The 14,617-nt window shown below is 41.5% G+C and overlaps 1 protein-coding gene across 9 annotated transcripts in view; it reads right to left on the bottom strand.

The window, feature by feature from the left end:
- Positions 1 to 12,875, bottom strand: part of LOC107981573 (hepatocyte nuclear factor 4-gamma) — a 436,128-nt gene extending 423,253 nt beyond the window's left edge. For 2 of the 9 annotated variants that reach the window (XM_031925546.1, XM_032601678.1), the window contains exon 1: positions 12,531 to 12,874. Coding sequence is in view for 3 of the 9 variants with exons in the window: in XM_031925545.1 (XP_031781405.1) it covers positions 12,531 to 12,543 (13 nt within the window). In the remaining 6 variants the exon portion in view is untranslated. Of the gene's footprint in view, positions 1 to 11,275; positions 11,512 to 12,530 lie in introns of those variants that run through there. The other 7 variants (XM_031925547.1, XM_031925549.1, XM_031925545.1 and 4 more) reach the window with 6 other exon arrangements.
- Between the last annotated feature and the right edge of the window lie 1,742 nt (positions 12,876 to 14,617).

Here is a 14,617-nt window from a genome sequence, read left to right as displayed (position 1 = left end):
TTTGTTGTTGTTTTGGGAGTCTTTCTTGTTATACTTGCGGTTATTATTACTGCCGCGATTGCTAGCGCCGTTGTTGCGATTATTGTCGCCGCCACCTTGATTATCATCGTTGGAGTAATTTGGATTTTTGATCAATTGCAACTCGACATGTCGGGCTATTGTCTTACATTCGCTAAGCGAATGGTTATACTTATTGCAGTACGGACAATACTTCTCGGGGCCATCGCCCGAGACCGGTTGTGGCTTTGGCGAGCTATCTGCAGCGCCTCGCGCGCCGTTGTTTGGCCGAGCTTGCTCAGCCTTCGCACGACGCACCTGCGCGTGCCCATTTTCGGGGCCCAGCGAGGTGCTCAGGGCTCCTCGACCGCTCTGTTTAGCCTCGAAACCGATTGCCGTGGTTGTCGCGGCTTTCAGGCTGGTCGGGTTTTTACCTCGCACCAGGTGGTCTAGCGGTGCCTTGAGGCCGAGCAAAAATTGCTCTAGTGCATCTTCTTGAGCTAGGCGCTCGCGCAGTCGCCTTTCCGCTTTGGATAGGTCTGGCGCCGATTCGATAATCGTCGAGTAACGATTGATTAGTCTCTCGACGCGCAGACCGTAATCTCCTGCTGGCTCCGCACTGCCTTGCTTGACAGCGCGAATCTCTGCCATTATCTTGTCCGCTACGCTCACATTTGCGAAGTGTAGGGTCAAGTCGAGCAGTAGGGCTTCCACGGAAGTGTAACTTCCGATGCGCGTGCGGTAGCCCTTGGTTTTTTCTCCTGTGAGCTTTTTTGCGACATACATTAGGATGTAGTCTTCGTGCGCCGGGTGTGATTTTAACACGTTGCGCACTGCTCGGCTGAACAGGCTGAGATTGTCTGGGTCTCCGTCAAAATCGGGCAAACTCCCGATCGCCTGGTTAAATGACACTTTCGGGGGGAGCAGATTTTTCTCGCCCTTACTCGTGCCGCTCCCAATTTCATTTTTGTTTTTTTTTATGCGCGAGGTTTCGGGACCCTTGTCGCCGTCGTCCTCGTCGCTCTCGCTCTCGTCGCTGCCATCCGACGGATCATCGTCAGGGTCATCTGACGGTGGCCGATTATCGCCGCGGCGCGGCTGCCGACGTGCCGGGTTTCTGGCAGCGTCCTGCTTCCGATTACCCTGCTTGTCCGGCTTTTTTCCCTTGCCGTCTTTATCAGACGGATCTGATTCCGGATCGTCGTCCGACAGGTAGAAGCCGCCAGCGTATGCGTGACGTTTATTTTTATTCTGGCCCGTCGTACCGCTTGACACCTCGCGCACTGCGGTTCGGGCTGCTGCTTCGGCCTTGGCCCGTATTTGCTGCGCCGTCTTTTTATGCACGAGCTTTTCGGCGCGAGTCCCGCCGTTTCGCCGCGTTTCCGTGACCGCTTCGATGTCAGACTCGGTGTCTGCCGCGCTGTCGCTGCTCGAGGATTCTGCGAGTTCAATGAGCTGCGCGGTTTTGGGGTCTCGATTTTTCGTCGGCCGCCTGTCGAGACTTGCCGATTCTTTGCGCGCCGGTGTTTTGCCCGAGGAATTCAGGTGTACGGGCTCTTGGCGCCGCGGCTCCTGACTCGTCAGCTTTCGACTTGGCGGCGTTTGAATCGGCATGTTGCTTGCTAAGCTTGATTCGCGAATTTCGCGAAGGATGTCGACTTGCTTTCCGACTTCTTCCCTTATCGCTTCGTGCACGTTAAGATTTTTCGCGTGGCTGGGCCCAGCTCTACTATCGATCTTTTCCGCCAAGCTGTCGATCTTTGCTGACAGCTTTGCCTCGATAGACTCCATGTGCTCGGACAGGGCTGCGAAATCCGTGCCACCCTGGCTGCTTCTGGCGGTGCGCGCGCTCCCGATTACTGTGCTCGCTACGCTGGCGGTACACGATACTGGGCGCTCGGATGCGTTGGAGAGCCGCCGTGTCTCTTTCACAACAAGAGCTGGACCGTACGCACCAGTGCTCCTTGCTTGTCGCTCGGGCGCGCCCCTTTGCAATTCGTTCGCGAACGCGTTTGTGTTTTTATTTAACTGTCCCATCGTATTTGGGGCCGATGCGACCGGAAACATGAACGGGGGAAGCGGGTTTAGTGTGCTGGCGAGGTTATGCTGGTTAGCGCCAGCTCGCGAGAATCGCGCAAAAGCTCCTTGCTTACTGCGCTCAAATTTTCCGCCGGCTGGATTGCTCGGCATAGGCAGCAAAACCTTTTGCGACTTTCGCTTAAATCCGTCGTTCGGCGCGGTGGGGAGCGACGTGCCCGCGTTAGGGGCGCTCATGGAGCGCATGTCGGTCTTTAGATTCCATGCCGCCAGTTTTTGATTTAACCCGATCCAATCGAGGCCGCTGGTTGGTTTTCTTTGTGTCGTCGGGACCGCACGTGCTCCGTCCACCGAGTCTACGGGGCTAGGCGCGACTTGTCGCTCGAATTCGCCGCTTTCGTCCTCCGTGCGACTGGGAAAATCGTTCCCTTGCTGCTGCCGGTACGCCCCGGTCAGCAAGTCCGCTGGTTGCTCCCGGGCGGGCGCGTTCGCCTCGTCGGAAGAGAGAGCGTCGCGGCTGAGTGTGCGCGCGAGAGCTTTGCGTGCGACCCGCGGATTATTAGTATGTAAATCAATAATTTTATTTATTCGCTTTACAGTTTTAATGTTTTCGCGGTCTAGGCTTTCGCGGCTCGCTGGGCGAAATTTCGTCTTGAATGTTTTTCTTCTGGTTAACATCGTTCACGAGAGAGAAAGACAAAAAGAAAAATTCTTATTCTGAAGATTTTACTCGACGCGAAATGTATTGCGGCGCTCGCGAGAGAAACGAAACACTTTTTTTTTTTTTATTTTCTCGAATAAATCGCGACGCGTACTCCCGTGTAGCCAAGCTGCTCAAGAATAATTGGCAAGAAAAACTTACATTAGAAGAACGCTCGGATTCATCGTGAAGTGTTGCTGCTGGGCGAAGACCTGGGCTGGCAGAGCTGGCTTGTGGAGCTGGGCTGCTGCTCGCGCCGGAGTCTGGTTGCGCGCGGTGTCTGCTTCCTGCGGCTGCTTCGCACGTCAGCGTCTGGTCCGCGCTGACGGCTATCGTTGGCCCCGGCGGGCTTTGTTGGCCGAAGGTCGACTTTGAGGCGCACGACGTGCGTTGATTTTCGTGTTTTCTGTTTGTTTTTGTAGAGCGGCGCGTATTTTTAGGCTGCTGCTACGGCTGGTTCACCGCCGCACCGGAATTCGATCACGTAGCGGAGGCAATGGCTCGCTGCGTTCTCTGGCCTTCCTGGTGCTAGAACGATCGGTGACCTGTGCGCTGGTGAAGATGTGGTTGCCCGGTTGCTCTGAAGGAGTTTTTCGATTTCCTGGGCAACTTCTTGCTCGAACTGCTGGAGCTGAGGGCGTCTCACCAGTGCACTAGACTTTATTTGCCGCCGTCTATCTCGTGGACGGAGTCCTGCGGCTGGCTGTTGGCCTTGATGATTTTAGCCCGGACTAATTATTATTCCGAGCCTCGGCGACCGAAATTTTTGTAAAAACGATCTATTCGTTGGTAAACTCAACGAATAGTTTTAATATTCTCCGCACTTTACGTTTACTGTGTCGGAGACCCGCGAGGGATGCCAGAATGTTACGGAAGGCGGGTGGTCGAGGGTGCTCTCCGGACACGGAGAAGGAAGAAGAAAGAGATGCTGTTCGAGCTTTATTCGACGCTTGAGCTCCTCTCTTAGTCGTGGTCGCCGGTAGACTACTCGCTACGCCGTTGTCGCGACTAGGCAACGGCTAGCGATCCCACGTGCAGAAGTGCATCCACTGCACTTCTGAGCGTGAGAAACGCAGGCGACGGCGTTCCCCGCTGACGATGCAGGACCATCGTCGGCTTTCGTCACCGGAGAAGCCTAGTGCTCCTCCGTTACATAATAGAGGATGTTTAGTAATTAGAAAAATAAAGAAGAAGTATACGACACACGGGTACGTTAAGCCCTTTAATATAATAGAGGACTTGCGCGATTCAACTCGCTCTGTTTTAAACTTATGAGGTATTTGTGAAATAAATTGCTCGACGTACTAAACTTGGAGTTATTGATGCGTAATTCAATTAATCAGCTACATCTTTCAATACGTACGAGTGCTGCGACCTCGTATCTATTACCGCACGCGCAATCATTTCTGTGGTATCGTTTCTCATTCTGAGCTTGAGCGTTTGCATAAACGTATACGGCGTTTTATTTAATGAAGCTAGATCACACTTCCTGAATATTTTCCGCGTTCACCTAATTTTTAGGCTTCTCACTTAGCTCATTCGTGTGTTTTACCTCTGCAAAACACATTATATGCACATACCGACGGTTACACTTTAAAACTTAATAGACCCACTCTAAAACTTAATAGATATTTTTTTACTTTAAAAAGGCATCTCCATGAATTTTTTGGTCTAGATCCACGGGATCGAACCAGCAGAATTTCGGATTTAAAGGTTTAAATTGCAAATAAGGTAGCCTAAACATATATATATATATATATATATATATATATATGACTTTAAGGATATTTTTATTGAAAAGGTGAGAAAATTTTACAAAAAAAAGTATTCCTATGTCTATAGTGAAAAATGCTTCCCTGAGCAGTTATCAATCATTCAAAATAGGCAAAAAACGCAGAAAATGCTTAGCACCTGCTTTTGACCCCCTATAACTCGAAGAGTATCGATGAAAAAAGTCTGAAAAAATTCATAAGACTATTTGGATATCTATAGAACATATTCTTAAACTTATGGCTATATTAATTTTTTAGTTCTCGATTTCACAGAGAACCATCCATTTATTCGTATAAATAATATATATATATATATATATATATATATATATATATATATATATATATATATATATATATATATATATATATATATATATATATACACACACACACACACACAATGGTATATATATAGTATAATGGTATATATATGGGTATATATGAAGTTATATATACATATATACAACTTTACACGATTATGACAAATTCGAGAAAATGGTGAAATGAGGTGTCATTGGTCTATCATTGCCTACAAATGCGGGAATGAAAATATCAAAATTATCGCAGTGACACCTGTTTTTAGGAGTATCAGGGAACCCTTTTCAAGTGGTTTTAGGGGGATACCTTGCGAAACCAGCAGTTGAGCGAATTTTGTCCAATTTCCGACACTGTGCGCCGTCTCCACATCTAATCGTTTTATGGCTAGGTCCCTTTTTCCGGCACCCGCTCTCCTTTATGACTTTCTTTACCTGCATTGTTTCCCGAATCTTCCAAAACTGCGCCCTCTTGCCTCCCTCTCCAGTACTTTTGCTAGAAAATTCCTATCCAATCACAAAATTCGTTACAAACTTCAAAGGCTCCACCCTCACCTCCCTCCAACCTCTCATCCCTCTCGTCATCTCAACTTGACAGATCGACTGACAGGACATGAACAGACATTCACTGACCGCCGAGCAAGTAACACGTAAAATCAGATAGCTTCAACGACGTTTGTACTTGATCAAAGGTTTAATACACACATTTTTAAACTAACTGTGTGCTGTGTCCACCTTTTTTTTGAGTTTACCCACAAAACAATCAACAGCTGCGCAATATTACCTTGGCGCGCAGCATCGAGGTACAGTCCGCAGCGACTTACGCCTCTGAACACACAGTCAGGGGAAAGATCTCCAGAATCACACTGGAAATTAGGGACATCGACAGTCTTACGACGCAGGACGATGTCCGCAGTGCTATCACAGCCGAGACGGGCAAAGAAGATGCCAAAGTCCATCTGTTCGAGCCGAACACGAGGGAGCAGAGGGTGGCAGTGGCCGAAATAGATCAGATTAAGGCCACCGCTCTGCTCAAAAAAGGGAAGATCCGTATTAGCTGGATAAACTGCCGAGTGAGGGTTCGCGCGAACCCCACGCGATGTTGAGCAGCACTATGCACTGTGCCAACCCAACAAAGGAGGTGTTTCTTATGCAAAGACGCTAAGATGGCCGAGGACAAGTCGGTGCATGCACCAGGCACCGGTACGTGCGCGGTCTTCCGGGCGGCCTTAAAAGCGGGAAAAACGCAAGGATAATGGCGCGGATACTTCAAGGTAACCTGCACAGAAGTAGGCTCGCCCACGATCTCCTACCGCAATTTGTCGCAGAGGAGAAAGCGGACATTCTCCTGATAAGCGAACAGTACACGGATCGAGATACACTCGGCTGGGTGTCCAACGATGCAAGGACCGCCGCAGTCTGGGTGCCCAGGCGCGGAATCGCAGAATCAGGGACGGGGGATGACTACGTACGAGTAAGGGTGGGCCGCATCACTTACTTCAGCGTATATCTCTCACCGAACCTCACTGCGGCGGATTTCGCGATACGACTAGGGGCGCTAGAGGACGCAATAAGAGACGTATTCGGGGAACTCGTCATTGGGGGCGACTTCAACGCGAGGGCCACGGAATGGGGTATGACGACAACGAATTGCAGAGGCAGGGCCATCCTCGAGATGGCAGCTCGACTAAATTTAGTGGTAGCAAACGAGGGAAACACCACTACCTATCGCAGACCAGGTTTTGGGGAATCTATACCGGACGTAACTTTCGCAAGCGAAACGACAATCCGCAAAATCAGGGATTGGCATGTCATGGAGGAATATACTGCAAGTGACCACCAGTACATACTTTTTGACATCCAGGACGACCACAGAAACAGGACCAGAGAAAGAAAAAAGCAGACGCCACGGTGGAATACCCGGCGCATGAACCGGGACAGCCTTGCTGAAGAGATGCAAAGGGCGGAGCTCCCATCAATTGGGCTCCCTCAGCAACTGAGCGGACGCGAAAAAGCAGAAGAACTAGTAGAACGTACAACACGTCTCATCACGGAGTTGTGCGACGCAGCTATGCCAAGGGTGTCTTGCGGCCATATAAGACACCCGGTATACTGGTGGACGGAGGAAATTGCAAAACTCAGAAAAGATTGCTTTCACGCTAGGAGGGAGGCTCAAAAAGCTCTGAAAAGTCAAAGGCCTGAAGCCCAGGACTTGTACGAGAGATACGACCGGGCGCAAAAAAGGCTGAGGGACGCAATAAAGGAAAGTAAGTGACGCTGTTTGGAAAAGATTGTCGACGAAGTGGAGAAAGATCCGTTTGGCGACGGATATGCGATCGTTACCCGAAAGATAGGCGAAATGAAACAAACGGAGCCCATGGAGGCAGAAGTGATAGAAAAGGTAATCGATGGGCTGTTTCCCACACACCCCATCAGACCTCAGGCAGAAAGAATAAATGTGCCGATAGACGAGATACCCCCTTTCACCGAGGGCGAGCTTATCGCGGCAACCTCATCCCTGAAAAGCGGCAGAGCACCAGGACTGGATGGTATTCCGACGGAAATGCTGAAAGTCGTCGCAATCCAACGGCCGGAGCTGCTACTGGAAATGTACAATCTGTGCCTGATACAGGGTGTATTCAGCTCGAGATGGAAAAGGGCAAGATTAGTCCTTATCGAAAAACCGAAAAAAGAAGCGGACGCGGACACTTCTTATAGACCATTGAGTCTATTGGATACGATGGGAAAGATGGAGGAAGCGCTGATTAAACCGCGAATACTTAGCGCCGTACGCGAAGCGGGAGACCTCTCTGATAAGCAGTATGGCTTTAGAAAAGGTCGATCGACCATAGGGGCCATCAGAGAGGTAACAGACGCGGTAAAGAGGGTAGAAGAGGTTAGACACGCGACTAGAGACATCGTAGTTTTGGTAACGTTAGATGTAAAAAACGCGTTCAACTCAGCGAGATGGACCGACATACATTATGCCTTAGAGTCTTTCGGTGTGCCGCAATACATTATGCGTCTTACGGAAGATTATCTGAGGGATCGGGTTATAGAGTATGGCACGAAGCAGGGACGTAGAAGAAGACCTATAACTGCAGGAGTAGCACATGGTTCGATCTTAGGGCCGGACTTCTGAGGCATCTTGTAGGACGGGCTTCTAAAACTCGAAATGCCGGGAGGCGTGATGCTTGTGGGATACGCAGATGACGTAGCCGCGGTTATAACGGCACGTAACGTGGACATCGCGCAAGCGAAACTAAACGCGATTATGAGTAGAGTGCTATGGTGGATGTCGAAGCACGGCTTGACTTTAACGCTTAAGAAGACCGAAATAGTCCTCCTGACAGGAAAGCGCATACCTACCATCATACCGATGAAGGTATGCGGCGAGACTATAACAACGAAACCATCAGCAAAGTATCTAGGGGTAACTCTGGACACGAAGCTGAACTACGGAAAACATCTAAATCGCGTCTTCAAAAAAGCCATGACTAGGATAGGTCAGCTTAGCCGACTCATGGCCAACGTGCGCGGGCCTAGGCCAACAGTCAGGCGGCTACTCATAGCGACCACCAACTCTATCCTATTATAGGGAGCAGAGGTGTGGGCCGACGCGATGAGTATGAATAAGTATCGGAACAAGATAACGGCTGTACAGCGAAGGGGGGCCCTTAGAATAGCATGCTCCTACCGGACGGTCGCGGCCGAGGCATCGATGGTAATCGCGGGGGTAATCCCCGTATATCTTCTTGCGACTGAACGCAAGCGGATCTACGAGGCTCGCTTAGCGTCGAATAGGATCTTGATCGCCGCGGAAGAAAGAGAAAAAACAATGCGCAATTGGCAGACTAGGTGGACCGAATGTCCAAAGGCTAGGTGGACTAGCATCCTTATTAAAGATGTATGCCCGTGGGTGGACAGGGAGTGGGGGAGGTTAACTTTTACCTTACCCAGTTTCTCTCTGGTCACGGATATTTTAGAAGCTACTTGTTCGCGATGAACAGGGTGGTATCACCGGGGTGTAAGTACTGCGGTGACGAACGGGACGACGTGAGACACACGTGTTTTGTCTGCCCACGCTGGGCCGAGAAACGTAGAGTACTGGAGCTGACGATAGGGGCGTTCACGCCCGAGACTGTAGCTGAAACGATGCTTGATAGTAAGCAGAACTGGGATGAGATAACGGCGTACGTGGAGACGGTTCTCCGAGCGAAGAACAATGACGGTTGCTTGCAAGACTAGTTGTCGGCTAGCTTAAGACAGGCGACCCCCCGAAGGAATGCGAAAGCGACTACCGGGGGGGTTTTCGCGGCCTTCTGAGAGCGGGAGTTTTAGTGAGTATGCCTGGTGTTGTCCCACACCACGAGAGCCTCACACACGGGTAGTCTCGCACGGCTCCTGTCATGGTGCATTAAGCATTTCTCCAACTCTTCGGATAAACAAAAAAAAAAGACTATTTTAGACTTTATCATAATATATAGATCATAACAACGTCTTTCTTTATTTTTTTTTCCAATCAATATCGTACAAAACATTAAACCGTTATCAATAATTAAAAGACTTTTAAATGCATCATGAACGATTTGCTATGTTAAGGGGGCACACCACCTTCAAAATTAAAATCAAAATTTTTCATTAAAAATGTATAAATACTTATATAAATGAACCAAATTTTTATTACTATTCTTAGACATAATTAAAAAGTTACATGATAATTATGTTAAATTTAAACAAAAATTGATAAAAAAATCAGTAATATCCTTATAAAACTTTTTCTGAGAAATTTAAACCAAATACCCTTATTCATACCATAACTAATGTACTTTTAAACAATATCCTAGAGTTTGAGCTCATTTGGGCCATTCGTTCCTTTGGAATCTTACGGTAAGTGAATTATGGACTCCCTACTATACGTAGGTATTATAGAGGTATATAGAAGGTCTAAAACCATCAAAATAAAGGTAATTATGTCTAAGAATAGTAGTAATGAAAATTTGGTTCATTTATATAAGTATTTATACATTTTTAATGAAAAATTTTGATTTTAATTTCAAAGGTGGTGTGCCCCCTTAAGGGACTTGAACGCCCCCTCAGTAAGCAATAGCGGACAAAGCTAGAAACTTTGTTTCCTCCAGATGGAGTTTTAAAAAAAGTGCTCTGAAGATTATCAATGCATCCAAATATAGGGGAGATTTGCTCAGTATGGATGACTCCTAGTATAGATAATTTCATGCATTTAGCTTCCAATAACAGATAGAGCTACTTTAGGTCAGTTTTTTCGTACATATATTTGTGGTCTAATGAACATACTTTCGTACCGTTATTTTAAATTAATAACAGCAAAAGTTATAAGAAAATCAGAAAATTTTGGGAATAATAATCGAGACCATTCCTAATCATCGAGGGATATTTTAGGAACAGATTCACTTCAAAAATTTTTATGTTTGTTGAAGGTAAGTGAATAGTTACAGCTGAAATAGTTAAAATTGTCCATACTGGACGCATATTTTCGAGATCTCGTAAATTGCACTTATTAAGTTAGTGTCAGCTATGTGGAGAGTACACAAAGTACACTTAATAAGTGAGTGTCAGCTATGTGGAGAGTACACAAAGTTTCTAACTTTGTCCGCTATATAGTGTGTACACATTGTAAAACCATAAAACTTCATAATGACCATAATTTACACATTTTAACCCAGGCTTGATCTCTTGAACAATCTTTAATAATTAATAACAGCGTATTAAATGTATATGGTATGAACAGATTAAAGAAAACACCTTTTACGTTTTATCTTCATTTTTATAATTCTTGGAAATTGTAAAGAGTTTGGAGATTCAAAAAGTTTCTCTTCATACATACGAATATTAGTACATAACGATACATGTGACCTAAGTAGCACTATTTCGCACCGCGTAGAGTTATCACGCGGTCCTAATCACGCTGTGCGTTACTTAAGTCACGAGTATCGTATAGAAGTTTATAGCACAGCCTAGCTAAGCTCACTGTCACGCCTATCTGTGTCATAAGCAAGCATAAGCAAATCTATTTCACACTGTCCTATAAATAATTTATTAAAGTGTTACCATTTAATTTTCACCACAAGTCTAGTAGAATTTTGATAATTGTCATTTTTAACTGATTTCACTCTATTCATTAACGTATGTTAATAAAGAAACTTTTTCAAGCTTGACTTGACAATTTCTTCAAGGTATTTATAACTTTTTAAAGAGAAATCATTATCACAATATAAAGATTGAAAAGACTAAGAAAATTTTCAAAAAGCTCTAAGAATTGATTATATTAAAACAGTCCTTGCAATAATATATTCGATGGTAAAACTCTCCTTTTGGAAAATTTCATTAATGTATGGCATAAAGTAATTGTCTAAATGAAATTTCTTCATATAATGTAGAATAAAGAAGGGACTTTAATTATTAATTGGTACCTGAATGATTTTCGAGTAGTCTCTTATCTTGAAATTAACCAGAACCAAATGAGCTTTTTTGCATACTTCGTTATAACACATGAAATACCTTTTTGGTTTATAGGTGATAAACTGTATTCCGTGAACTACAATTGCTATAATTAATCATGCTATTTGAATACTAAAAATGTTTGTCTAGGTTAAAAATCAGTCCCGAATGATTTGGAAAGTATTAAGTTTAGTTATAATTCGAAGTATAACCATTAATTTAAATATTGATTTTCTTTATTATTAATTTTAATAATACTATCGCAATATACACCACCTTTAAAATTGAAATCAAAATTTTTCATTAAAAATTTATAAATACTTATATAAATAAACCAAATTTTGTCTACTATTCTTAGACATAATTACCTTTATTTTAATGGTTTTTGACCTTCTATATACCTCTATAATACCTACGTATAGTAGATACCTACGTAAGATTCCAAAGGAACGATGGGCCCAAATGAGCTCAAACTCCAGCATATTGTTTAAAAGTACATTAGTTATAGTATGAATGAGGGGATTTGATTTAAATTTCACAGAAAAAGTTTTATAAGCATATTACTGATTTTTTAATCAATTTTTGTTTAAATTTAACATAATTATCATGTAACTTTTTTTCTATGAAATTCAAACCAAATCCTCTCATTCATACTATAACTAATGTACTTTTAAACAATATGCTGGAGTTTGAGCTCATTTGGGCCATTCGTTCCTTTGGAATCTTACGGTCAGTGAATAATGGACTTCCTACTATACGTAGGTATTATAGAGGTATATAGAAGGTCAAAAACCATTAAAATAAAGGTAATTATGTCTAAGAATAGTAGTAATGAAAATTTGGTTCATTTATATAAGTATTTATACATTTTTAATGAAAAATTTTGATTTTAATTTCAAAGGTGGTGTGTCCCCTTAAGAAATGACAAGGAAAACAACAAATAAAATAAACATAAAAATTACAAATTTTGTAAGAAATGCAGTAACATTATTAATAAATGCATTTTATTAATAAACTTCGTAAAATTTCAAAAATTATTTATTTTTATTCTGTAGAAAAATTCTTTTTCTTATTATTATTATTATTCTTAAATAGTAATTGTAACTATACGTGTTTGATTACAAACTATCAAATATAAATCAATATTAGGATCTGTTATAATCTTTATTGCGAATAGGTTGTCAATAAAATTTAGTAATTTTAATTAATAATTTTCTATAATTGCACCTGTTAATCCCATTATAAAACACTTGTATTTTGTTTTTGAAATTTTATTAAATAAACACTCTTAAATTCGTGAGGAAATCGCTGTATGAACAATAATATTCATTAAATGCTAAATATTTCCAGTTATAAAAGTAATGTTTGAGTAAATATAAACAACTCAAAAACTAAATTCATCAATATTTTTAATCACAGCAATATAAAACATGAACAAATAATTTATTTAAGCATTGAATTCAGAAAAATCGATAATCAATGTACAGTAATACAACACTAAGTGAACTGTCGTATCAAGTTGCAGATAAGAAGAAGAGTGGCAACTGTAGATAGTCTTATCACTTAAAAAGATGAACATTAGTATCTGGAAATGATCAATATGCATGCATTTATATACTTATTTACAAATAAATTTCTTACCAAAAATGTGAAATCAACCATTGTTTGTAAAATTTGAATAAACTCCTATTAAATTATATACAATATTATAAATAACACTACAAGAAGATTTGACACTTTAACTTCTCAAAGATACTTTTTTACTCAACAAATGATACGCTAATAAAAGGAAAAAAATATATACAAAAATAATAAACAAAATAACTCAGATTGAAACAGATATACAAAATTAATATATTGAATTATTTTTAACAAAACATTACATTTACTATTTCATAATAATTTATGTATATTTCTTAATTTACAGAGCGTTATAGTTTTACAGAGCGTTAAATATTTTAATAAAATCAATGAAATGACACGAAAACTTAAAAAATTTAGAAACCATGTTTACAGCAATATTAAAAGATGGAAAAATATTAATAAACTTGATTCTTAAAGGGATCTATAGCAAAATTAAAATATAGAAAAAAATGAAAAAAACCACTGCCAGTTCTTTGGCACGTAGCTTCCTTCAACATTGTGTATTGCTTTAATATCAGAATTGTTTTTTCTTCATCCATAATTTTATAAAGTTTTTGTATTTTTTCATTTGATAGATAAAATTATTTCGGATTAATTACATTTATATAATCAATTATAAGTCTCTCTCTCTTTCTCTCACATAGCTATAATTGTTGAACCAAGTTTCAAAAGACATTACCCTACCTTTATTACCTGACACCTTTTTTACCAACCTATATATTTGTAAACAAGATGTCAGTTCTATAAGTTCGTGTATCTCTGCCATTATATCTACTTCATTTTCTTTGACACTTTGAAAAAAAATGTATTCTTAAAACAATGTTTTATATCTTGCCATTTGATAAAATGTATATATAGAAGTGTTAAAATGAATGATATAAAACTTTGTTTAAAGTCACGCCGATTGTCAATGAAAGAAAAACAGAAGGAAAAAAAAAACTTTAAACCGTAGTATCTTTGAAACTAACTGGTTTCATAAACAGCGCAAAGAAGGGAATCATGGTCTATATAATGCTAATTAATTCCAAAATATAACTTGATTATTGCCTTTTTACTCAAGTTATATTGCGTGACGCAGAAAACGACTTTTTAGTTTTTGATTTTTCGTCAGGATCTGTCCCATATAATGAATTTTTATGAGAATTTCGAAATTTAGTTTTCAAGTTAAAACAATTTCAAAAAATTGCGCTTTATAGTCTATCATAAAAGAACGACGAACGATAACATAAATTTTTAGCAGTAAATAGAAATAATTTTGGTTGATTAATTGTTTCAATAATTTAAAAAAAAATACACAAACTCCTAAAATTATTATTACAAGCCTTTCTTCCAGAAAAAAGCAAAAAAAAAAAAAATTAAAGCAATACATAATGTTGAAGAAAGCTACGTGCCACAGAATTAACAGCGCTTTTATTTGAAAAGGTTCAACACTTATTAGAGTTGTAATGGTAAGGTGGCTTGCGGAATGCGCCTATAATCGCTAGTAATCAAAAAATTACCACGAAAAAACGTACATGCGATACTGAAAATTTTGTTTTTTTACGAATTAGTATAAAAAAAAATCATTAAAAAATTAAAACCTCAATATTTTTAATACCATAGGGTCCTCATAACCTCATAAAGTCATGAATTTTCTTAAAACATTCTGAACTTTAGTTAGCGAGCTATAA

This window comes from Nasonia vitripennis, assembly GCF_009193385.2.
Source record: "Nasonia vitripennis strain AsymCx chromosome 2 unlocalized genomic scaffold, Nvit_psr_1.1 chr2_random0012, whole genome shotgun sequence".
NCBI classification, from domain to species: Eukaryota; Metazoa; Arthropoda; class Insecta; order Hymenoptera; family Pteromalidae; genus Nasonia; species Nasonia vitripennis.
The sequence above is the reverse complement of the archived record's forward strand: the minus strand, read 5'-3'. Positions and strand labels throughout refer to the sequence as shown.